Here is a 27,239-nt window from a genome sequence, read left to right on the forward strand (position 1 = left end):
ATTAAGTTTTTCTCAAGGGACCATTTTTCCTATTAAAACAGTCCCCCAGGATCCTTTTCACCCTGCAGGGGAATAGAGAGAGCTAACATGCATAAATAGCTAAGGCATTGAGCCATGAATCAGGAACTCATTCATTTGAATCTTGCCTCTGCCATAAATTCACTAGGTGATCCTCAACAAGTCACTTTCTCTTAGCCTGGACTACCTTACAGGGTTGTTTTAAGGATTATAAGATCATGTATGTGAAGCACCTTGAATGCTGAATAAGTATTATGTATTTATTCATTAACAGCTAACACAGCAACAACTCTCTAGACAATTCTCTTTTTGCTTTTTAGTAGGGCTACAATTATTTTTTAAACAGCTTTTCTCTCAGTTCTTGTAAAGAGTCCAGCAACACAAACCTGTGACCCAGTAACTGATCTCTCCTCCAAAACTCTTCAAGTGGCCTGACATAAGGAAGCAAACAAACATCAAATGTGATGAACAATGCATGAAAGTGTTTAGAAAAAGAAACCTCTAAGTTACGTTTGAGACGCTGCAGAGTTTCCTTCAGGATCAGTAACTTGAATCTCCAGGTTGTCCGAATTCCCCTCCCAGGAAGGGTCAATGATGTAAAGTATGGTTTTGCTATTTAAATCTTTCTGGCTGAATTGATGCTGAATAAATCCACCTGAGGAAATGAGGAAAACATGGAAAAACAAAATATCCCCAAAAGACAAGCAGGTGTGTACAGTTTGTGGCAATTGCAACTTGCTATTCCTCTAATTGAATGAAGAAAGGTGATATTGGTACACTATACCCAAGAAACAAATAAAACTCACCATTCTGGACTGGCATTAAGGGACCCTGAGTAATGGAGGGCACTCTTACTGCACTGATCATCTAACCACAGGGTGATAGGAAAAAGGATGGCCTAGAGGTTTGGGCAAATTTATAGCTATCTTCCCTCCAGCTCAGTTGAGTAGGGATGTCTTATTATTATCCTCTTCCCCCAGGGCTGGGTCAAGCCATTTTGCTGCCTGAGCAAATACAGCCCCTGTCACTCTCAAGTCAAGTTACATGGTATTTAAAGCCAATCAAGTTATGTTGGCACCTAAGACAGAAAATCACACAAGTGCCTCTCCCCTTCCCTGACAGTAAAAACAAACAACAAAACCAACAACAAAATAATACATTAAATAATTAACCATTTCCTGTTCATTCATAATACCCCAACTCAGCTGCTTGAGGCAATTGCCTCGCTTTGCCTAAGGTGGGGCACACATACAATTCCATCCAATTCAGATTTGGTACCAAATTTTCCATTCATCTGCTTATTCGCAGTCATTGCAGACAGGATTTTTATGTAGTGATTTTCTGCAGCTATTTTCACATCTAAAATAGCTATTAATATCAATGTTTTCAATATTTCCTTCAATTTATCAATATTTCCTTTAATTTGTTGACATTTCCTTTAATTTGTTGACATTTCCTTTAAAAATATCAATATTAATATCAGTATTTTTTTCTGAGGGATAAAAAACAGATTGGTAAAAACAGCAACTTGCAGACAAACTTGAATCGATACCAGCCTGTTAGGCCGACAGAATGATTTCAGACTGGCACCAAGCAATGGATCCCATCCCTACCAAGTGGTATACCATCAGAAGCCCTCTTCAGGTGTTATGAAAATGGGAAAGTTACCACATAATGGGGAGGCAGCTTGGTGAATGTGCCAGCTCTGCCCCCTCTGTCCCTGTTTTTCAATGCCTTCCATGAATTGGAAGGCAACTGTCTGCAGTGGAGAGCTTCGAGACTTCCTGTGCAATTGAGAACCCTGATTTTCCAGGGTTCAAAATCACATAGGAAGGTCCCACAAATACAAGTTGCCTTACAACTTGTGGAGGGCAAAGAAAATGAAGATGGGGTGTGATGTAGGGATATTGGAGAATTTTGATTAAAACAGAAACATGAGCAGAAGTCCCAGCGCTTGCTTATTCATCCTATGTCCGGAATGGAAATCAAACCAGTGAATATTCACCATTGTTCACCATTCACCACTGTAGCTGCTTTCAGTCTGCAAACTATATATAATAGATTTCCCCCCCATTTGCATTGCATTTCTTTTGCACGGATATGAGTGAAGTGGAATAATGTAATTTATATAGTTAAGTATGTAAGTGATGCAATTACACTTCAGTGGACAGCGGGACAAATAATGTTTTGACAGAAGACAAAAGGCAGTGGAATGGAAACAATACTACATGTGATGAATACAAGATGGAATGGAAAACAATTCCTTCTTGCATCCCTAGTGTGAAGCTAGCACAGTTGTCCCTGCCACCCCTCACTCATGTAGTAGCATTTTTGTAACACCTTAAGAGGGCTTTTGTTTTTCAAGTTCCGCACTACTTTGGCAAAAAAAAAACCCACCACAGATTGCAGAGGCTTGCTCTTGTACATGTTCACTGGAAATAGCTTTTGTTTTTTTAGGAAGCAATTTTGTGTGTTTATGAGGCTCACTCTGAGCCCATAGAATAGAACTGGGTTGTATAGCAAAATAAAATAATCAGGTTATTAAAATAATCAATTCCATCTCACAAACTTGGGTTCTACACACATTGCTGCAAGTTTTCTAGCAAACTTGTTCTATAACAAGTGTACTTAGAAGGGCCCACAGTACCCAATGCAAGGTATCTCTTGAACTATGTGAAAAGGGGAAAGGACACCATACCTGTTGTTATATTTTGCAAATAGCCATATTGAGGACCTCGTAAAATCTTAAAAAATATTTGTTCATCATCTGTATCACAATCAGATACCTTCAGGGCCCGGGCAGTAATGTAAATCCCATAGTTGCCATTTTTCAGAAGTTCCACATCTGAAGCACTACGAAGGTAGACAATTTCTGGCCCTGTTTTTGCTGGGCTGTCCACCTGAAACAAACATTAAACCTTACTATTACTGGCCAAAGGTTAGATTTTGATCAAAGGAAAGAAGCTTCAACAAATCCCCTCCCCGTCGGCCTATATGGCCTCATCTCTACTGTATGTAGTCACACATTTATACATCAAAAAAGGGACCTTAATTCCAAAATGGTTAAGCTAATCTTATATGATTTAGAACACTGAAACTTGACACACATGTAATCCAAGTCATGCAAATTTGTAGAAAGGGGGGGGGATATTGAAAAGTCCCTTAGAAGAGGACTCAAAAGTCCCCATCATGCATGAATCTGGCTTGTACGTCTGGGCTCATGTCCCAAAACATGTGGTTGCATAGTTCCAACCCAACATCCTTATGCTAGGTATAGCTGTCTATAGGGAAAAGCTGATACACTATTTTCCCATGCATTCCTGAAGCCTGCATGATTGGAATTCCTGGATGCATAGGCATTTACACACATAAGCTTTTAAATGATATACATCCATGCATAAGATGTGGATGCTAGGAGCAGTAGAGTCAGAGATGCAGCCCCAAGAGTGTCTGCATACACTTGATGCCCCTTTATGTGATTCACACATGAAGAGGGCTAGAGATTAAAGCAAAAATTATTTAGGTACCTCCACACCTCACATGAGACCTTAATTCGGCACACACTCCAGCGCAGAGCAAGCACAGGAGGAGAGTTCCCCATTCACCGTTGAATCAGCCTTAGAAGTAGCAGCCAGAAATGTGTACTGATGGTGTAGTGGTTAAGGTGCTGGACTATGACCTGGGAGACCAGGGTTCGAATCCCCACATAGCCATGAAGCTCACTGGGTGACCTTGGGCCAGTCACTGCCTCTCAGCCTCATGAAAACCCTATTCATAGGGTCACCATAAGTTGGAATCGACTTGAAAGCAGTACACTGATGATTGCAAAGTGAAGCTAAATGTAATACTGTGTATAGGAATATGTGTGTAGGAACTTGCCTGAATGATGAATGCCAAAGGCTCTACTTGCACCTTGTTATTTACTATGAAGCCTTGATTCACTCCATCTGTTGCCACAAACGTAAATCTATCAATCCGAGAATCCCCTCCTCCATGTCTGTAAGCAACATTCAGATTGTCCACATCTTGTTGGCTGAAGCTTTGACACCATACTCCAGACTCTCTGTTGAAGAGCTGGCCATATTGGGGAAGCTGTGCTAGGAGAAAGGAGAGGTTTTGTGGAGCTGTATCTGGGTCTGAAAGCTGTAGAACATCTGGAGAAAGGAATGTCATGCCACCTTCAAGTAATGTTAACCCTTTGTTCTTGGCCACCGTGGGTAAGGCTTGGTCTACAGTCTCCAGGATGATCTCAAACTCTCCGTGTTTTGTTCTTAGCCCATTGCTGACAATGAATCTGGCAAAAAGAGGCAAGGCAGCCTTCAGCATGTGTTCCTGTTTCACCATCTACTGAAATGAAATATAACAGACACCTTTACTAAAGGGATTGCCTCTTAGTAACTTTGAGATACATACCAAGACCCCAGTCTCTGTCAGAATGACACTCATGAGTGTCAGACACAAAGTCTGTGAACTTAAATACATCATCCAAATGATTTATGATCAAACCAACTGCATAAATTGTCTGCAAAGAGTGGGAATGGTTATGAGGATGCAGATATATTATTGCATCCATATTTCAGTATTCTGTTATGTTTCTTTTCAGTTGCCCAAATTCTCACAGAAGGTTTTGTTTATTTTAAGCATTTTGATGCCTCTTTTCAGGCATGCAAGTCTGTATTAAAATGTTGAAAATGGCACAGAATCAATAAAGATTTCTACAACACAACCAGTGAGGCTGATCCTTTAAGGCAAATGGAGCACTGCCCCCGGCAACCTCAGTCTGTTCTTAGCCATCCCCCACCTGCCTACCTTCTTACTTACAACCAATCCAGGGGATGGCACTGCCTGTCAGCTTCCTCCTTAGTCTCAGTGTGGCCTTTGTAGAACTCAACAGGGAGGAAGATGGGAACAAAATTAGGATTAGTTGGCTCTGCCTGCCATTGGCTTTGGCTCCACCTGCTATTGGTTTCTCTGCTTTCGACACTGCCAGTCCCAGTGGCCACCAGCCACCAATGATTACAACAGAAAGTGATCACAGCAGAGGAGCAGTAAAAAGTCAGATAAATCTATAAACATCTTTAATTAGAAAGTCTTTGCCTTGTACCAAAAAGATGACAGCATAAGTTAGGCTGGGAAGCACGTTCCCCAGAGGATGGGCACCACAGCAGAGGAGGCCCAATCTTGGGCCCCAGGGCCAGACCCAGACATTTTGCTGTCTGAGGCAAAGGACAAGATTCCCGCCCACCCAACCATTCCACTTACAGAAATTGATTGGTTTGGCAGCTGAATCTTACTTCATCAGCCTCCACCACTCCTGAAGGTACCAAGCAAAGTATGTAACGTGGCACACACAGGTCTACCCTGCAGCAGAAAGGAATAGCTGGGGAGGGGACTCCAGACGAACAGCTTGGGCTGCTGCTGCCCCCTCTCCTAATTCTGATTCATGATAGGGCCAGTCCTGCCAGGCCACCACTGCAGATGGTACAGATTCCCTTACAAGGCCCTTAGATAAGGATGTCAATACCTGGACAGGTTCATATGGAAAGATATGAGATATTCTGCTCATAAGCAATTTAGGGCTTTGAACATTAAAGCCAGCACCTTGAATTATGCATGAAAACGGACTTGGAGTCAGTAAAGTTCTGGCAAGGCTGACATGATGTGTTCCATACATCCAGTTTAGTCATCAGGAAATTATTATGAATAATAATAACATATGATTTGCATTCAGAATGTATTTTCCTTTAACCAAACAGAAGTTGATATATCTACTAGCAATATGTTAATTTCAAGTTTGCCACAGGTATCAGCCAGCCACGTTTCCTCTCTCCAATGAACTATTATCTCGTATAAAAATATAAGGTGCTTTCATGTACAGAGCTGGTTCATCTAGCCCAGTTCTGTTTACTCTTGAGTGACAGTGGTCCTTCAAGGTCACAAGAGGCAGGAATCTTTCCCACCGCTGCTATCTAGTCCCTTTGAAATGGGATGGAATCTTAATTGGGGTCTACACTGAGATACAACCATTTTGTTCAGATATTATTATTATTATTATTATTATTATTTACATTTGTATACCGCCCCATAGCCCAAGCTCTCCAATAAATATTTCGATCATTTTTTTTCACCTTGGCCCTAGGTTGAAGGTCAGAACTAAGACTCGTGAGTTCAGAAAGGCCTTGATACCATTGGGGTGGCATGCCTGATGTCTGATGACCTCCAGCAGTAGAGTTTGCAACCTCTTGGCCAAAGAAACTGCTGACGTCCAAGCTACTATCCTAAAAATTTCCACTGATAATTAGGAGTTGACCAATGCATGTAGGCATTATGCCATTAAACAGATGGGAATGAGAGCAGGAAGGCTAGATACTTTATAGGAGTAAGAAATATATTTACTGAAAGGCACAATTCCCATCTGGAAACACTGCAGCAGCTGCCTGTACTGACCTAATATTTGTGCCAATGGTGAAACGGATGTCCTGTCATCAGTTTGGTTATATCAGATCTTCAGCTGGAATGATCATGATTATGTGGATGTATATCAGGGGGATTTTGAGGGGTGAAGAAGGAAATTGATATTCAAAGGGAGGGCCCTTAGCAAAAATTAATTGCACCTGCTGTTCTTGTAAGCAAGGGGATGAACTGTGCTTTCTCCTGAAAGGTTTTTTATGATTGCAGGTGCATTTCCCTATTCCATACAAAGAAACAGAAGTTTGCTCTGGTCACTTGTATGGAATGAAGAAAAAAGAGTTGACGTTGGAAAGCAATTGACTCGAGACCTCAGCATGTTGCCCTAAGGAGCCATGGTGGGAATTGGCATTAGAATACATCCCCAGTTCATCTGGAGTCCTTGGAATTCTGCTGCCCCAATTAATTGCCTGTATGGCCTATTGGGTTGGATCAGCTGATCCAGGGTGCAAAATTATTAATCCTAAAGAATGATTAGACTCCAACTTTAGAAAGCCAATTCAAAACTTGCATAAGTAAAGGATTTTGCAAATAGTTTAGCACATGAGGATAGGTTATTATTATTATTTATTTAATTTGTATCCCGCCCTTCCTCCCAGCAGGAGCCCAGGGCGGCAAACAAGGCACTAAAAACACTTTAAAACATCATAAAAACAAATCTTACAATACATTAAGACAAAACAGCGTTAAAAACATTTAAAAAACTTTTTTAAAAGGGTTAAAAACATTATTAAAAACATATTAAGCAATTCTGACACAGACACAGACTGGGATAGCTCTCAACTTAAAAGGCTTGTTGAAAAAGAAAAGTCTTCAAAAGGTGCCGAAAAGATAGCAGAGATAGCAGGTTATCCATGTGTAACTTTCAAAGGAAGGCTAGTAATTACCATGCCAGTGGCGTGCATTCCTTGGTTCCCCCAGACAATGAGACTGTTTCAAGGAAACACCATGCTCCTCTCCCTCAGCATGTTGTTTATTCCATGCTTAGCTTTGTTCCACATTTTCCCCAGGAATAGGAAGCACCCAACATTCTCATCACTCTGATGAAATTTTTTTTTGGGGGGGGGAGATAACTCTCAAGCTTACTTAGGAGGGTAAGTCACATGGTTTGATTTCACCATTACCAAGGTTTCCATGCTTTCTATAGTTCATGGCAATAGAGCTGGCTGCAGGACTTACCATCTGTCATGGCATTTAAAATACAAAAATGGAATCAGAGATAGTGCCAGCTCATTACAAAACTGATCCACCGTGTCAAAATGGAGGACATTAGCATGTTCTTTTAGCATCCTGCTGCCAATGTCTGATGTCAGATTGCTAATCACTTGAAGTCATCTGTCCAAAACAAGCACTGCCAAATCCCTCTTCCAGGCCAGCAGCATCAAACAATGCTGTGAGGTTTATGATGAAATAAAGTGCCTTAACGGAAGGTAAAAATCTGATCGCTTAAACCTCCATTTAATTAAATGTCACCAGACCTTGGTGTTTTATTTTTTAATAATCTGCCATAGTATTTATATCTCAATATATAACCAAATACTTTGCCAAATGCTAACAGCCAGGAACATCATTTTACAGTGATTAAAACAGGCACGTATATCTTTATTTCATTAAAATACCCTGTCAAAGTATGTCTAGCCTGGGCTTAATACCCTGGGCATGGGCTTATCTACATGCAGTCTCACACCAATTTAACTATAGGTATGTACACACATACATAGTCAAACTGGTATCTATTTCTGCATCTATGCATACGTACATGCATATATATCATGCATATTAATGTATATATACTATGCAGAAGCCATGGTATGCATTTAGAATTTGGTTTACTAATTAATTAAAAAAAGAAAAATCACAGATGAGGACAGCAAAACGATACAGAACAGATACAGTTAATAGATACAGGTTTGTTTATTAATTGTCCACTCTGCTTTTTAACCAGCTAATCCATGGGTTAAGGTTAAGTAAATGATTTCAAATGTATTAACTCTAAGCGAGTAATATCAATGAGATTAAACGGGAAACCTATTAACATAACCATCATCCAAGTCTATGCTCCAACGGCAAATGCAGAAGAAGAGGAATTGGAGAGATTTTACACACAAGTACAGGAGGAAATTGATCACACATCAAAAGAAGATGTGCTGATAATCATGGGGGACTAGAATGCAAAAGTAGGGAACAGAGAAGAACTAGGAATTGTGGGGAAATGGGGCTTAGGAGACAGAAATGAAGCAGGAGAAAGACTTATTGAATTCTGTGAAGCCAATAATTTGTTTCTCGCAAACACATTTTTTGAACAATGGAAAAGAAAATTGTACACATGGACATCACCAAATGGTCAATATAGGAATCAAATAGATTATATAATTGTTGGCAGAAGATGGAGAAGTTCCATACTGTCTGCGAAAACAAGACCAGGAGCAGACTGCGGTACAGATCATGAACTGGTCATATCGAAAATCAGAGTAAAGCTAAAGAAGACCAACAAAGCAATCATAATGCCAAAATACAATTTAAGTAACATCCCAGAAGAATATAAAGATCAAATAAGGAACAGGTTTGAGGCTTTAAACTTAGTTGACAGAGAACCAGAAGAACTATGGAGTGAAGTCAGAGACGTTATCAGGGAAGAATGCAAAAAGACAATATCTCTAGTTAGAAAGAGAGAAAGACCTCAATGGATGACTGAAGAAACTCTTAAAATAGTTAAAGAGAGAAGGAAATCAAAAGCAAAAGGAGACAGAAACATGGTCAGAACCCTAAATGCAACAATACAGTGACTGTATAGGGACTGTATAGGGACAAAGAGAACTATTACAATAGTTATTGTCTAGAAACAGAAGAGGACAACAAAAAGGGAAGAACAAGAGCCCTATTCCAAAAGGTTAGAGAAATGAAAGGAAAATTTAAACCAAGAGTAGGGATGTTCAATAATCGACAGGGGAACACACTGACTGACCGAGATGAAAAAAAAGGAAGATGGAAGCAATACACTGAAGAACTCTATAAAACAGGTGCCAGGACGACAGGTTCATTCATGGAGGAACCATACGATGAAGAACCAGAAATTTTAGAATGTGAGGTGAAAGCTGCTCTTAAAATACCTGGAAGAAACAAATCACCAGGAATAGATGGCATACCAATAGAGTTGCTACAAGCTACTGAGCCTGAATCTGTCCAAAGTTTGACAAAAATTTGTCAAGAAATATGGAAAACTAAACAATGGCCCACAGACTGGATGTGTGCAATATACATCCCAATTCCAAAGAAAGGAGATCCCAGGGAATGCAGTAACTATCGAACTATTGCCTTAATATCCCATGCAAGTAAAGTAATGCTCAAGATTCTACCACAAAGGCTCTTAACATATATGGAGTGAGAAATGCCAGATGTCCAAGCTGAATTCAGAAAGGGAAGAGGCACCAGAGATCATATTGCAAACATATGTTGGATAACGGAACGGACCAAGGAATTTCAGAAGGAAATCATCCTGTGCTTTACAGGTTACAGCAAAGCCTTTGACTGTGTAGATCATGATAAACTATGGAATGCTTTAAAAGAAATGGGGATGCCACAGCATCTGATTGTCCTGATGCGCAACCTATACTGTGGACAAGAGGCTACTTTAAGGACGGAATATGGAGAAACTGATTGGTTCCCCATCAGAAAGGGTGTGATTCAGACGTGTATTTTATCACCCTGTTTGTTTAATCCACATGCAGAACATATTGTACAGAAAACAGGATTGGACCAAGATGAAGGAGGTGTGAAAATTGGAGGGAGAAATATCAGTAATTTAAGATATGCAGACAATACCATACTACTAGCAGAAACCAGTAATAATTTGAAACGAAAGCTGATGAAAGTTAAAGAGGAAAACACAAAAGCAGGACTACAGCTGAACGTCAAAAAGACTAAAGTAATGACAACAGAAGATTTATGTAACTTTTAAAGTTGACAATGAGGAAATTGATCTTGTCAAGGATTATCAATACCTTGGCACAGTCATTAACCAAAATGGAGACAATAATCAAGAAATCAGAAGAAAGCTAGGACTGGGGAGGGCAGCTATGAGAGAACTAGAAAAGGTCCTCAAATGCAAAGATATATCACTGAACACTAAAGTCAGGATCCTTCAGACCATGGTATTCCCGATCTCTATGTATGGATGTGAAAGTTGGACAATGAAATAAGTGAATGAGAGAAAAATCAACTTGTTTGAAATGTGGTGTTGGAGGAGAGCTTTGTGCATACCATGGACTGCGAAAAAGACAAATAATTGGGTGTTAGAACAAATTAAACCAGAACTGTCACTAGAAGCTAAAATGATGAAACTGAGGTTATCATCCTTTGGACATATAATGAGAAGACAAGATTCACTAGAAAAGACAATAATGCTGGGAAAAACAGAAGGGAGTAGAAAAAGAGGAAGGCCAAACAAGAGATGGATTGATTCCATAAAGGAAGCCACAGACCTGAACTTGCAAGATCTGAACAGGGTGGTTCATGACAGATGCTATTGGAGGTCACTGATTCACAGGGTTGCCATAAGTCGTGACCGACTTGAAGGCACATAAGAACAACAACGACATGTCAACACACAATCCATTTAAATAGCACATTCCATTATGGACAGCTCCTTAAACCACAAAGAGAATGATAGCTATGGCCTATACTGTATATGGCAATAAACCATTCAAGTGCTTACACCATCCTTATTTCAGATGTGGGGAACCTGTGGCTTTCCAGATGCTTTTGGGCCACATCTCTGACCATTGGCCATGCTTACTGAGGCTGATGAGAGTTGGGGTCAAACAATATCTGTGGAGCTGGAGGTTTTCCACCCTGATTTCAGATCAAAGAAGGATCTCTTTGCATTAAAGTGCCACGCCTAAAAGGAGCTACTGTACCACCTTTTGCTGCTAATTTCATAAGAAAAGTAATACATTTTTCATTGCTTACCTGAACATATCTCTGGGAGAAGCTGTTGTGCTATTGTGGACATAGCAGACTGCCTGGCTGGCCACATCCATTTGGCTGAAACTTGTAACAGCAACGCCAGGATAGGTGACATACTCAATCTGTCCATACTGAGGTGGGGAAGTTATCACATAGAGGAGCTCCTCTGGCTTCTCAGTGCCATCGACTGCAAGGAGGACATCAGTCATCAAGTGGCCTCGGTCACCCTTCAACACAGTGAGTGGCCTTGTGTAAACCACAATGTTTCCTACAGCACATGTGAAACATAATTATTAATAATGTCCTTTGGCTTGGATTCTTACTAGATTTCCGCTGGTGGGCATGTCCCCTGAACAGCATTCCATTCACAAGATGTTTCCACCACCAGTAGGCGTGGAAGGTGACTTTCATCAATCCTCCCTTCCCCCGGCAGCCTCTGGTACCACATGAAAATCTATTCTGGAGGGTTGGGGGGGTCATCTAGAGCAGCATGAGAGGCGATGCAGGGAGCTGCAGGGGGAATAGGTAAAAAGTGCTTCCTCCTTTCTGCCAGCAGGATCTTCACATTCCATTCACAGGCATAGCTCATATGACAGACTAAGCCAAATCATGGCTTACCAGGTCTGTATAAACATGCTGACTCCTGGAGAGCAGATTGCACCTGCGTTGCTCCTCCATGGTTCTTTTAACACAGGGTGGTGTGGCAGTAAAGCCAAGGCTTGGCTTAGCATGTCATCTGAACCTGGGTTCATGGCTAAGCTCTCTCCTTAGTAACTACAAGCTGAAGTCAAGATTTGTTCTTGGCTACAGCTTGGGATTAGTTTTTTTTTTTTTTTAAGAGAACTTATCAGCATCTCATTCTTCTCCATCCCCCCACTGGGAACAACAGGAAGGACAAAAAAACTATTGGGAATAGGCAACCTTGCATGCTACCACTAGGAGGCAGAGTTGTACATACTTTAGTACAGTAAGGGAGAAGTCTCCAGCTAGACTCAGGCGGACTCTACAGTCTGCTGAGACATAACTTCCTGTTTCTTTGTTGTTTTGTCCCTCCCCTTCCTCCTCCTTCTTGATTGTGTCTTTTTAAAGAAAATCCTCTATTGACCACATGGACTGAACAGGACCAGGGCTGCTCCACAGAAACTGAAACTATGGACTTAAGTAACCTAATTTCTTCTTTCTGATTTTTCCTAAGCTAAACCTGTAGTACTGTATATATGAAAAGGTCATGAGTAAAAATTATTTTATATACTTTACTAAAGAAGACTTGTTTGCTGTATTCTGCTAGACTGTGTGAGTATGGTGTTGGGTGGGTACTGCTCAATTCCATTTTTGCTGTTTTTACTCTATTAGATATAGAACTAATGGCTGTTTTATCCCATAAACCCCAGCAAAAACAACATAATGTAGCTGTCATGTGCAAAGAAATGAGTAAAGCAATGCTTTTGAGTCACTGATATGTTAGGATTGTCCAAAATCTGGGGAGGGAAGTGGAAATGTCCCATATGCCCTGGTATGATAGTAATAAATTTTCAATTGTTCATAATTAGGGATGTTGGAAATTCCAGAGGAAACAGAAACAGAAATTTATTTATTTATTTTATTTTATTTTATTATACTTGTATACCGCCCCATAGCTGAAGCTCTCTAACTAATGTTTAACTAAAAACATTAAAACAAATACAATTTAAAACAGATCTTATAAAAACAATTTAAAACACAATTAAAAAATTTAAACAATATAAAATTGCCAACGTTCATTTATTTGTCCCATATCTGGAAACCAATCCAGTGAATATGATTGATATTCACTATTGCTTTTGTTTTCAGTCTGCAAATGATATGTAATTGATAACTTTCCCCCCATTTGCATTGTATTTCCTTTGCATTGAAATAAATGGTGAGGAATAACGGAATAAAGTAATTAATTACATAATTATGTAACATTCTACCACAGCAGACAGAGAGACAAATAACATAGTTTTTGTTGGCAGCTGAATTGCAGCAAAACAGAAACAGAGATGGATGTGACAAACACAGATCACTTAGAATGGAAATTGATGCCTTCTTATATCCCTATTGATAAATAATGGGAAATTTTGTACAAACGTCTTGTAATGAGTTCTAGACCAGCCTTTCCCAATCTTTGGGTCCCCAGATGTTGCTGGACTACAACTACCATTAGCCCCAGCCAGCATGGCCAATGGGCAGGAATTATGGGAACTGTAGACCAGCAACATCTGGGGACCCAAAGGTTAGGAAAAGCTGTTCTAGAGGATTAAATAACTGTGAATGTGTGAAGCTACTGAAGTTCTACTTGAAGCTTGTTCAGAGTGCTAAATTCCACAGCGCATTCACAGCCACATGGAGAAAGGTATGGTGAACTGCGGTTTACATATGATGATTTCTGTGATCACAATTATACTTCTTTCCAGCAGCTGCTGCAATGGCAAAAACTACTGGCTTGCTGTATATGTGGCCTGGTTCACACTAGCCTTTTTACATAGGCAGAAACCCACATACAATATCACATGGAGAAATTCAGCAGTGAGAACTGATCCTTAGAAAAAATAATAGAAGGGTTGTTCCCTACGTGAAATTAAGAAACAGAATTACCCCATTGGCAATACATGGAAAATTATGGGTGGATCTGTCATAGGAGAAGTTATGTTACGCTATGTGAACATCCCCAAAATATGGCATTTATACTCCCCTTAACACAGGTAACAAGAGATCTGTTATGAGCATGGGCGTTGGAATGGATGATTCCTGTGGGTCCCCTTTCCAGCCTCTGATTTGGAATCCTGTACCTTGGGGCTGACTCTGCTAGCCAGATGAATTTCTTTTGTTAAACAAATAGAGTGGCCAGGTAGTTACTGGGCCTATTAGGTGCCCAGCAACTGCTGAATGAGCCAGGAAGATCCTTTTGTCATTGAAACTGTTCAGGAGAGCCTCCCCCCCCCCCGGAGCCTAGGAGAGGTTTGTGTTTTTAGAATGGTCTAGAGCAGTGGTTCCCAATCTGGGGGCCAGGACCCCCAGGGGGGCCATGAAGTAATCCAGAGGGGGCCGTGAACAGTGAAGAAATGAATTATTTATTAATTTTTTTAAAAAGTCTTCACTCCTTCTACACTGTCTACTTTCCACTGCTGCTGCAGATGACACCTCCCCCTTGCTCCAAAAGAGAGGGGAGGCCTTTTGCTGAAGCGCCAGAGCTTCTTTCAGGCGCACTAAGGGCAGGCAACTGTCTATAAAATACATGGCAGATGCCAAAGGAGGCTGAGGGTGGAGCTACCAGGAAGAAGAGGGGATTACTATCACTGATTCCCGTCTCCTTGCACTGCCGCTACTGGCAACGGCCTTACTTAGAATGAGAGGAGAGGGCTTTTTGTGAAGCAAAAAGAAGCAAGTCTGCAAAGAAAGGCTGCTTTCCCCCTTCCTTCCTGGCAGCCAGCCTGCCTCCCTAGGGGGAGGAGGTCACAAAAAAATTTCAGCTTATAAAGGGGGTCCCATGCTCATAAAGGTTGGGGACCACTGGTCTAGAGAAAGGCTGGTGACTGGAAGCAGGCAGAGAGGCTATCCCTCTGCACCATGGCTTTAGGATGCCTCCTGCAATCCAGATGGAAAAGCTGGATATTGGACTGCTGATGCCTTGAAACCCCTCCATCTTAAGCTCAGGTTGGAATGTGTGTAAATAAATAAACCATATTTCATAAAGACACCGCAGCCTCCGCTGACCTTCTTCCCAAAGGAAACCAAACCCTGGATGAGCGCAGGGACCCCTGAGATCTCACCACTCAGAGACTGGGGAGGCGCGCAACAGATTTTTAAGTTTTAAGTTGCAGGAGCGTAGATTCAGATTGGACATTAGAAGGAACTTCTTGACAGTAAGGGCAGTTCGGCAATGGAACCGACTGCCTAGGGAGGTGGTGGGATCCCCTTCGCTGGATGTCTTCAAGCAGAGGCTGGACAGCTATCTGCGGGAGATGCTCTAGCTGTGGATTTCCTGCTGTGAGCAGGGGGTTGGACTCGATGGCCTACAAGGCCCCTTCCAACTCTATGATTCTATGATTCTATGATCTATACACTTAAGGATGGGGAAGAAAGAGTATACCAGTTCAGTTCTGATTTCTTTATATACAGTACACTGTATTATTGAAAATCAATCAATTTTTTAAAAAGAACATCAAAAAGAAAGAAATAGACTTACCCTTTTCTATGCCCTTAATGGCAATAGAGAAAACCACCTCAGGCGATCTATTGTCTCCATCCCACAAATGAAACATGAAACTGTCTTGTTTCTTTGAGCCAATTGCTCCGGTGTGTATGTATCTCACAGAATTCATGTCTATGTCCTCCTGGGTGCAATTCATTCCATTTTGGAGTATCACCCAGTCATGGCTTACCTAAAAAGAAAAACCATCATTAAACAAATAAAATACCAGTATTTCACATATTATTAGTGATCAGATCCACTGTGTGTAGTCCTAACTACGAGACCTTATAAGACAGTGGTCGAGAACCTATAGCCCTCAACCTAATTTGATGCGGGTGCCAAGCAGCCCTGTAGGAAGCCTTCCTTGTTAGGTGGGCAGCCACATTTCTAGGTAGGGCATTGGGGGGGGGGAGATGCATAGTGCCAGACTATCCCCCTCACACACACTCACTGGTAGAGAGGATGTGAGGGCCAGGCCAGGCCAGGGAAAGGGAAATTCAGTGACTGTCCTCTTCACTTCTCCTCCATGCAGAGAGTGTATTAACTTACATAATGGGCTATGTAAACATCAAGTTAACAGAAAATTTCATACGCACACCAGGAATTAAATGACTGGTATATGTTTTGCTTCACAAGAAAAAAGAATGTTGAGGATACAGTGAACAAGGGGATACCAAAAAACTAGTCTAGCACTTTCCCCCCTCAAATATTCAGTTTTAATCTTGTAGTACGATGACACCAACACAAAAAAACAGGTTTAGAAACAGCGTAAGAGTATACTGTAATGCAACCACAGTCAAGCATTTAGGGAGAGCGGTGCTCAGAACAGTATGCATAACTGTCTTGTTGAAGTCAGTGAGATTGTGTCCTTTGTAAAATATTTACTGTATAATAGACCTTCTTTCGTAAACTTATTAAAATACTTGATAAACATGCAAGAAAGATTTCTAAATTGTAGGTTCACAATACACCTTTTCAGGTGGGGGGGAAATGCATAAGAACACAAAAAATCAAATTTTAGAACAGTTGCAGCTTTCAGTTTTTCCTAGAATTAAAAAATTATAAAAATTAAGGTTAACTGTCCTTTCTTTTTCAAATGCAAGAAAAGCCAGTTGGAAACTAATTGTGAAAAAAAAAAGGATTTTCTTTTACTAGTTGCTGGGTGATTTTTCTGTGGGCTCTTCCAGATAAGGCTTTTGTTGTGTACTTACCCTGCCTTATTCACTGAATTGAGATATGAAATTGAGGAAGCATCCAAACTAGGAAATGTGGTAGTAATGGGTGACTTCAACTACCCGGACATAGACTGGCCGCATATGTGTTCCAGTCATGACAAAGAAGCAAAGTTTCTAGATATTCTAAATGACTATTCCCTAGACCAGTTGGTCATGGAACCGACCAGAGGGACGGCAACCCTGGACTTAATCCTCAGTGGGGACCGGGACCTGGTGCGAGATGTAAGTGTTGTTGAACCGATTGGGAGCAGTGACCACAGTGCTATTAAATTAAACATACATGTAAATGGCCAATTGCCAAGAAAATCCAACACGGTCACATTTGACTTCAAAAGAGGAAACTTCACAAAAATGAGGGGATTGGTAAAAAGAAAGCTGAAAAACAAAGTCCAGAGGGTCACATCACTCAAAAATGCTTGGAAGTTGTTTAAAAACACTATATTAGAAGCTCAACTGGAGTGCATACCGCAGATCAGAAAAGGTACCGCCAGGGCCAAGAAGATGCCAGCATGGTTAACGAGCAAAGTCAAGGAAGCTCTTAGAGGCAAAAAGTCTTCCTTCAGAACATGGAAGTCTTGTCCGAATGAAGAAAATAAAAAAGAACACAAACTCTGGCAAAAGAAATGCAAGAAGACAATAAGGGATGCTAAAAAAGAATTTGAGGAGCACATTCCTAAGAACATAAAAACCAACAACAAAAAAATCTATAAATACATTCAAAGCAGGAGACCATCTAGGGAGGTGATTGGACCCTTGGATGATAAGGGAGTCAAAGGTGTACTAAAGAACGATAAGGAGATTGCAGAGAAGCTAAATGAATTCTTTGCATCTGTCTTCACAGTGGAAGATATAGGGCAGATCCCTGAACCTGAACTAACATTTGCAGGAAGGAATTCTGAGGAACTGAGACAAATAGTGGTAACGAGAGAGGAAGTTCTAGGCTTAATGGACAATATAAAAACTGACAAATCACCGGGCCTGGATGGCATCCACCCGAGAGTTCTCAAAGAACTCAAATGTGAAATTGCTGATCTGCTAACTAAAATATGTAACTTGTCCCTCGGTCCTCCTCCGTGCCTGAGGACTGGAAAGTGGCAAATGTAACGCCAATCTTCAAAAAGGGATCCAGAGGGGATCCCGGAAATTACAGGCCAGTTAGCTTAACTTCTGTCCCTGGAAAACTGGTAGAAAGTATTATTAAAGCTAGATTAACTAAGCACATAGAAGAACAAGCCTTGCTGAAGCAGAGCCACCATGGCTTCTGCAAGGGAAAGTCCTGTCTCAGTAACCTATTAGAATTCTTTGAGAGTGTCAACAAGCATATAGATAGAGGTGATCCAGTGGACATAGTTGTCAGGCCCAGGATGTGACTCAGGAACCAGACCAACGATTGTAGTTAATTCGTGTTTTATTAGGGTAATGTCCAAACAAAGACTGCGTTTTCTCATGAATCAATACAGGAATACAGGTCCTGCGGCATTGGGAGAAAGTTGACAGAGCAAGGGACTTCTTCCCGCCTGTTCTTTAAGAAGGGGCCAAACGGGCGCGCAATCTTTTGCTCCTCCTTAACTGCCCCTCAGGTACTGCCCGCCTTCCCCCCCTTCTCTCCTGTCTTTTCAGCTGTCTGCGTGTGCGCGGTGAGGAGGGAAGCATCACCCCCTCCTCTTCTGAAGTTTCCGATTCCAGGATGGGGGATAGGGGAGGGGCTGATGGTAAACTGCCTCCCCGCTTTTCGGCTGTGAGCAGCCCTCCCTCTTCCCCCTCTTGCTCTGAGCCTGAAAGAGGGGGAGGCGTGAGAATGTCCAGGGAGGGCTCAGGCTCCCCGTTGCTAAGCGACCTTATCACTGGCAGTTCCTCTGTTTCGTCTTCGCTCCAAAGGGGGGAAGTTCCTCTCCCTTCCCTCTGCCATCCATCCGAATACTCTTCTCCCAACTCTCCGGGATCCAGCTCCCCAGGATTGGGACCCCAGCTCTGCCTTCCGACACCATCCCCCCTCCCAGGCTTGTCTGGCTTGGGACGGTGGGGAAAACGTTGATGGAAAAGTTTTACCAATTCTGGAGCATGCACATCAGCTGCATCTTCCCATGATCTGTCAGCCACCCCATAGCCTTTCCAGTGAATCAAGTACTGCAGCTTGTGGCGTCTGATCCTGGAATCTAAGATCTCCTCAACTTCAAACTCAAGCTGCTCATTTACCAGGAGTGGAGCTCCGGGAGGTTCCTCCGGCCATAACTCACTGGGAGGGGCGGCTTTCGTTAAGAGGGATCGATGGAACACAGGATGTATTTTAAACGTGTCAGGCAGCTTCAGTCGGTACGCCACGGGATTGATTTGAGTTTCTATTTCGAAAGGACCCACCCTCTTGTCTTGTAATTTTCTACATTTGCCCGGCATCTGGAGGAAGCGGGTGGACAGCCATACCTGGTCTCCCGGTTGAAGGGGGGGGCCCTCCTTCCTGTGCAGGTCAGCAACTCGCTTGTACTCCGTTTTGGCTTCGTTTAACTGCTGTTTCAGTGTCTGTTGCGCCGCTTGCAATTCCTTAAGGAAGTTCTCAGCTGCCGGTACCAGCATTCCTTCTGAGCTGCTTGGAAAGACTTTAGGATGGAATCCATAATTAGCGAAGAACGGGGTTTGTTGAGTGCTGGAGTGCAGAGAATTGTTGTAGGCGAACTCTGCAAAATGCAAATATGATACCCAGTCAGTCTGTTGATAGGACACATAACTTCGTAAATATCTTTCCAAAACGGCGTTCAAGCGTTCTGTCTGCCCATCTGTCTGGGGGTGATGGGCGGAGGAGAGTTTTAATTCCGTCTGCAACTGTTTCCACATTGCTCTCCAAAATTTGGCTGTGAACTGAGTTCCTCGGTCTGAGACTACGCTGTTTGGCAATCCATGCAGCCGGTAGACTTCTTTTATGAATAACTTGGCCGTTTCTTTAGCCTCTAAGGCCCCTGCACAAGGAAGAAAGTGTGCCATTTTGGTAAGTAGATCCACCACTACTAAGATGGCTGTCATTCCTTGGGACTTGGGTAGATCAGTTATAAAATCCATGGAGAGGTCCTTCCAGGGTTCATGTGGGACAGGCAACGGTTGTAACAGTCCTGCTGGTGTCCCTGTTTGTGTTTTTGTCCGCAGACAGACAGAGCAGGACTTTACATAACTCTCAATATCCCGACGCATTTTAGGCCACCAGAAGTCCTTGGCCACGTTCTGAATGGTCTTGTAAATCCCAAAGTGTCCCGCTGTGATGGAATCATGACACTGGCGTAGGATTCTGAGCCTTAATTCCCCTTCTGGCACATATCTGGCGGTTTTGAACCATAACAGTCCATTTCTCCAGTGAAAGGTTACTTCTGAGTCTTGACCTTGTCCCGTCTCCTGCTGATATTTTAGCATGTCTGCATCTTCTTGTTGTGCCTTTTTGAGTTCCTCTTCCCATGAAGGCTGGCATACTCCCAATGTTAATTTCTCTGGCGGGATTACGTACTGAGGCTGGTCCTCGGATTCACTTTCTTTGTATTGTGGCTGTCTGGATAAGGCATCTGCTCTCTGGTTTTTGGCTTGGGCATGGTAAGTAATCTGGAAGTTAAACCTAGTGAAGAACTGGGACCATCTTATCTGTCTCTGGTTCAGCTTTCTGGCTGTTTGGAGGCTTTCAAGATTCTTGTGGTCGGAGCGCACTTCAATTCGATGAGAGGTCCCCTCTAGGTATTGTCTCCAGTTTTCAAAAGAGTCCTTGATGGCCAGCAGCTCCTTCTCCCAAACTGTGTAGTTCTTCTCTGCAGGCTTTAACTTCCGAGAGAAGTACGCACAGGGGTGCAGCTCCTTCCCTTCTTGGTCTAATTGTAGCAGGACCCCCCCGATGGCAAAATCTGAAGCATCTGCTTCCACTACGAAAGGGCGGTTCGGATCAGCAAAGCGCAGAATGGGCTCAGTAGCAAACCTTCTCTTCAGCTCCTCAAAATCTATTATCCCAAAGGCAACCAAAGTAGCATCCTCCAGATATTGTACTAAAACTCCCATGGGCCCTATCCTGCTTGGCCAGCAATCACAATAAAGTCCAAAAACATGACTGCATCTGTTTAATTATATGCATGGAAATGGAAATGGACTGCCTTCAAGTCGATTCCAACTTATGGCTACCCTATGAATAGGGATTTCATGGTAAGCGGTATTCAGAGGCGGTTTACCATCTAAGGCTAGTACTCCCCACCTGGCTAGGGCCTGCTCAGCTTGCCACAGCTGCACAAGCCAGTCCCTTCCTTGTCCGCAACTGCCAGCTGGGGGAAACGGCTCCTTGCGACTATGCACCTTGCCCACAGGTGGCAGGGCACATAACCCGAGCCACTCACTGTGGGGGTGATCTTTAGCTGGCCCTTGACATCCAGGAGACACGAGCGGGGATTTGAACTCATAGACTCTGGACTCCCAGCCAGGCTGTCCTCCCCACTGTGCTATACCATCTGTTGCATGAGCATACAGTTAACATACAACTGACTTCATAGCACCATGCAGATAACAACTGGCTCATTCTGCATTAGCATAGCTGCTGCAAGCACTCTTAGTTCATTTTTACAGGATAGTTCAACATGCTATCTTGTTCATTAAAAAAATGCATTCATTCCTGACTTTACCTCTTACCACTTCTCCAGGCTGTAAAAAATAAAACACCTTCCACTTTCCTCTTTTGTATCTTTAATTCAGTTGTTGTTGTTAATGTGCCTTCAAGTCAATTTCAACTTATGGTGACCCTATGAATCAGCGACCCCAATAGCATCTGTCATAAACCACCCTGTTCAGATCTTGCAAGTTCAGGTCTGTGGCTTCCTTTATGGAATCAATCCATCTCTTGTTTGGTCTTCCTCTTTTTCTACTCCCTTCTGTTTTTCCCAGTATTATTGTCTTTTCTAATGAATCATGTCTTCTCATTATGTGTCCAAAGCATATGTGTCCAAAGTCAGAGGAAGGCAATGGTAAACCACCTCTGAATACCTCTTACCATGAAAACCCTATTCATAGGGTCACCATAAGTCGGGATCGACTTGAAGGCATTCCATTTCCATTTTCCATCCATACTCCCTAAGACGGTGAGAAGGAATGACCTTGTCACTTCAGCTGGACCTCTTTTAGGTAAGATTTCTATTTTAATTTCCAATCAGAAATTTTTTTTTGAATGGTATTCTGCACGCACGCGTGGTTGATACAATGTATCATGCTTCATGACATCACTAGAGCCCGCCCCATGATGTCACTAGGGCCCACCCCATGACATCACTAGGGCCCGCCCCATGATGTCACTAGGGCCTGCCCTGTGACATCACTAGGGCCCGCCCCATGACGTCACTAGGGCCCGCCCCCATTTTCTCAGGTTTTTGGATGGTTCCGACCTGGCAACCCTAATCCCGACAAATCACCTTTGAGGGAATGCTAAAAAAAACTTCTCTACCCGTTTATAAGGCATAGCCCAGGTGTGGCCAATATGGTGCCCTCCAGTTGTGGGCTACAACTCCCATCAGTCTCAGCCAGCATGGCCAGTGGTCAGGGATGATGGAAGTTGTAGTCCAACAACATCTGGAACACCATGTTAGCTATCCCTGCTGCAGCCCTTAGTCATTGTACCTTATGGCAAATACATAGTTCCAAGAATATAAGCAGTGGTGCATATTAAGTACATACAGATTTTTTTTTTTTAAAGGAGAACACTGTGGTGAATCCTCCACACTTGCTATGATCAACTTCCCTTGAAGGAATTCTGCTGGCAGAAATTTCACTGATGTGAATGGAACATCCACCCCTGGATTGTTCCAAGGATTAGGATGGAAATTACTTTAGCTACGGCAATGTGTTTCAAACCATGAGAGACATTTAGGAAACAGGAGGATTACAGAGACTCCTATGCTGAACCCAAAAAGTCTAGGCTCTTTGTCTCCCCATACCCCCAAGCAATACTTTGTTTTGTTGAAATACAAAGACTGACCTTGAGCTGAAGATGTCCAGTTTTGGGGACTCTCTCAAACAAATAATAAATTTGTTCCCTAGGGGTGTCTTTATCTTCAGCTGACAGAACAGCACTAGAAATAATTTGGGCTTCTCCCATATTCACTTCTATCTTACCCTTCCTGCGACAAACAAACAAAAGACTCATCATGTATTTGTTTAGAAAGAGGATAGTTACTGAGATACAGTCAGAAAGAATTACTCAAAAAACACTCACAGAGAGAGAGAGAGAGAGATCAAGCAGGCAAGGTTTCATTTTGCAATACCAATGAAGAGTGAGGTCCAAAACAAAAACGGAGATCTTAAGTTACAGCCTAGTTCATAGAATGGGCATGAAGGCTGGAGTAATGGAGGATCATTAAATCACACTCCCTTCTCTTCCCTCACGCCTTATAAGGGATTCTTTATCAATCAGGCTGGTGGGAGCCAACCGTGGTATGCTCTCTCCCCCCAGCTACCTGCTTTTCCAGACAGACAGCATTTATCCACCTGAGCATGCTTTTGAAGAGGTCGACTTTACATTACTTCCCGTCCTTCTCACATATAGAAAATAGCTAGCATTTTAAAAATGCAAACTTTAGGCTACAATGCTTATTTAGGAGATAAGAGCCACTATGAACTCAATATTGCTTACTTCTGAGTAAAACTGCATGGCATCAGGCTATTAATTCAGGCATGGAATTCATTCTAGCTATTACTTTAGGGTTCTGAAAAGATAAAACATTTCAGTGGGCTGCTTCCATCCCATTCAGACCAGCCTAGTCATGTCAGGACTGCAGCCCAATTGGAAGAGAGTAGCCATGCTAGAAGACAGAAGGCAAGGTGGTAGGATTGCCATCTGTGCACTGGCTGTGGTCCTATTATCTCAGAAGCCTGAGAGAGAAATGTAGCAGGTAAAGCTACTCCGGATATGGGGATTAGTGGGGAAATCTTCACTTATTAATCTGTGCATTTCAGGCTGATGTTAAAAGCAGGAGGAGGAGCAGGACTGCAAGGCAACTCCACACATTACAGATGGTGGGAGTTGGAGCCCGCATCTTACTGTGGCACGATCTTTTATAGGCAACAGTCTATGGCGTCTGTTAACTGTGGAAGCACAGGCACAATAAACTAAATTGGTCTCAGGAAATCCCTGCACTTTCCCACTTTTTGCTAGGGCTTATGATACCCACATATTGAGGGGGCTCCTGCAACTGTAAAATTCTGTTGAATTAAGGGGGAGGGGTTGCATTAGTTGTAAGTCTTCTTGCAGGGCTATTGGCAGTCCCTGGCAGTTTTCCTTTCTTGTGCAATTCTAAAAGGTGTAGGAGCCCTCTCAGAGAATTATGGGCAGTGGAATTTCCCCTTTGAGATAGGAAGGCCATGTGAATCATTTGTAGATCTTCCCAAGCCTCACCTAAACGGAAGGCAGCGCTCCTCCTTCCCCAAAGGAATGCATTTTGGGTTTGGGAAAAGGGTGGGCTTACAAAATATTGGGGGAACATGGGCTTTATTGAATGTTCACTTTTAAAACTTCAATTTTGGGGAGAGTATTCAAATGCAACATTCAAAGCATTTGAACACTCAAAAATACCAATTTATTAATTTTTAGAGTCAGTTTGATGGGGCTTACACATCCTTAATCAGAAGTTTCTATCACTGCCTCTTCCCTTTTTCCCATTAGTGTCTCCCATCAGTGACGGTAGCAACTTCCACCATTCTGTAGAGACCATTTGTTACAAAATTTTGCTCAGAAATTTCTCTGAAATATGGAACCGTATATAAATTTACCTAAACAAATCACAGGATTTTGGGGAGTTGTTTTGCATTTTCCATGCACTAACAACAGTTTATTGCAATGAAGTTTAAAAATATCTGGTCCAGATTGCACACTAAAAATAGCTCTCTACTCTGCTGGTGAGTAGATAAGAAGAATGCAGCAGTCTGAGCCAATGTTTGGAATAACCGCCAGGAAGTGTGCAAAAATTATGCTTTTAAGTCAATTCCAAAAAAAGCTCCAGACAGTTAACTTGTTGCATTTGATATGTATATAATGTTGCACGCCACCCCAATCTCTGAGCGGTGAGATTTCCAGGGGTCCCTGCGCTTGCCTTGGGTTTGGTTTCCTTGAGAAGGTCAGCAGAGATTGTGGTGTCTTTATGAAATATGGTTTGTTTATTTACATACATTCCAACCTGAGCTTAGGATGGAGGGGTTCAAGGCATCAGCAGTCCTATATCCAGTTTTTCCATCAGGGTTACAGGAGGCATCCTAAATCCATGGTGCAGAGAGCCAGTCTCTCTGCCTGCCTCCAGTTCCCAGCCATTCTCAGACACACTCTAAACACAAGCCTCTCTTCGGCCCCAGGAGCGAGGGGGGGGAGGCTCTCCTGAAGAGTTTCAATGACAAAAGGATCTCCCTGGCCCATTCACCAGTTGATGGGCACCTGATAGACCCATCACTCTATTAGCTGGCCACTCTATTAGCTTAACAAAAGAAACTCATCTGACCAGCCTAGCGAGTTTCTCACCCAAAGGCACGGGATTCAAAATCAGAGGCTGGAAGGGGACTCATAGAAATTATCCATCTCATCCCCCCAAACTCACAACAATAATTTATGTATATACGTATATTATTCTTTGTACAGAAGATGTGTATCTATGTTCCTAAGTACCTCTGATTCAGATTTGGCTACATTGCTCTCATTGATCATAGCAGAATGTCCTTCACTGAGGATTGTTTTTGTGGAACACTGTTGGCATTAGTCTGTAGTTATTTACAGGAGATGAGCTCTATTAATCACTAATTTGCTGTTTTGATCACTGCTGAATCATTTTGTCAGAACACATCCACCAAATTGGAACATGAACATGTGGCTTACTTGCTCAGCACTGGTTTCTCGTCATTAACTGGAATGACCTCTACTGAAATGGTTTTTGACACTTTATGTTTCCCATCTGAGAGCTGGATTGAAAAACCATCAGCTAGGCTGTCGGAGTCATCATGCATATACATCAGCCTCATTCCTGGAAGGTGGGATGAAGGGGATGGTAACAAAAGAGAGGAGTGAAGGGGGGGGAGAAATTAATGTTTCCCTCAAAATCTCTTTCACATCATTTCCCAGTTTCCATCCGGCCCCCGGCCCCCACATGCCTGCTGGTCACAGCCAGCTTGTTTCAACAGCATGGGACAAGCTTTGAATACAGCAGCTGCTCATTAATCCATCAGCAAAACCATTGATTTGAAAACACTTATCACGGCCTGCTCAAGCAATAAAGCTCCTTTCCAAACAATCTGCTTCATTTCGAAAAGAAGGATATGTCTGCTTTCTTATTCTTCCATCCCACCCAAATTTTAAAATGTTCACCTTCGTTTTTGAGCATACATTAAAATCATATTTCAGCCTCTTTAGTGCTGTTTGATCGAAAAGTTGGGAGGAGCTCCGGTGTGGATCTTCCCACTTGGCCTATGGCTTCTGATGTCATTGTTGCAGTGGGTGAAGGAGCTGAAGTGGCTCCTACACAACAAAGGACCCTTGGGAGGAAGCACCACTGAACCCAGTGGACCTCACTTTAGAGCACAGGTTGGGAACCTCAGGACCAGGAGCCTGAAAGGCCTCTCTGTCTGGTCCTCATGACTCTCCTCAGGCCATATCCCTCATTGGCCCTGCACTGCACACCCCCCCAAGTGCTTTTACATGTTTGGAATAGATCCTTGAATTGTGACCATACCTTCTTGCTTGCCTGGAAGGAGGTGTGTGTGTTTAGCAACCTCTACCTTTTGTTTGGCTGGAATGTAACCTACCATACAAAGGTAACCTTCTGAATAAACTGTTGCTTCACCCACCTTTTGCCTCTGGTTCCATCTACCACTGATATATGACCCCCAAAAGGCTCTCCATGAGGGAAAGTGGCCCCCAGGCTGGAAGAAAATTCCCCATCCCCTGCTTTAGAGTAAACCTACATAAACACTATAAGGAAAGCCCTGCCGGATTAGACCAAAGATTTCTTCTATACCTTTTGGAATTGTATAATATTGATGTTTTAACAATCTTCTCTTATTATATTGTATCATATTTTACTGTATTTAATTCTCCTGGATATTTAGATAACTTTCTCTTTTGAGAGTTTTATGTCTTTATTGTTACTGTCAATGACCAGCATAAAACAAAGATATGGCCAAAGATCCAACTGGTCCCACATCCTGTTTTCCACAGTGTCCAACCAGGTGCCTGTGGGAAGCCCACAAGCAGGACTTCAGCACAATAGCACTTTCCAGTCTTGTCCCCCAGCTACTGCTGTTCACAGAGAAACTACCTCTGAAACCTGGAAGCTACATGTAATTATCATGACTGGCAGTAGCCA

General features: G+C 42.5%; 1 protein-coding gene across 14 annotated transcripts in view; it reads right to left on the reverse strand.

Moving 5' to 3' along the window:
• Window positions 1-27,239, reverse strand: part of FREM1 (FRAS1 related extracellular matrix 1) — a 151,110-nt gene that overhangs the window by 31,243 nt on the left and 92,628 nt on the right. For 8 of the 14 annotated variants that reach the window (XR_009763176.1, XM_061630186.1, XM_061630171.1 and 5 more), the window contains 7 exons: window positions 25,757-25,901; window positions 22,877-23,018; window positions 15,659-15,854; window positions 11,455-11,719; window positions 3,898-4,312; window positions 2,717-2,918; window positions 529-673 (listed from right to left, as the gene is read on the reverse strand). Coding sequence is in view for 13 of the 14 variants with exons in the window: in XM_061630186.1 (XP_061486170.1) it covers window positions 529-673; window positions 2,717-2,918; window positions 3,898-4,312; window positions 11,455-11,719; window positions 15,659-15,854; window positions 22,877-23,018; window positions 25,757-25,901 (1,510 nt within the window). In the remaining variant the exon portion in view is untranslated. Of the gene's footprint in view, window positions 1-528; window positions 674-2,716; window positions 2,919-3,897; window positions 4,366-11,454; window positions 11,720-15,658; window positions 15,855-22,876; window positions 23,019-25,756; window positions 25,902-27,239 lie in introns of those variants that run through there. The other 6 variants (XM_061630193.1, XM_061630201.1, XM_061630217.1 and 3 more) reach the window with 6 other exon arrangements.

The sequence above is a fragment of the Rhineura floridana genome, chromosome 1, assembly GCF_030035675.1.
Source record: "Rhineura floridana isolate rRhiFlo1 chromosome 1, rRhiFlo1.hap2, whole genome shotgun sequence".
In the NCBI taxonomy this organism is placed as follows: domain Eukaryota; kingdom Metazoa; phylum Chordata; class Lepidosauria; order Squamata; family Rhineuridae; genus Rhineura; species Rhineura floridana.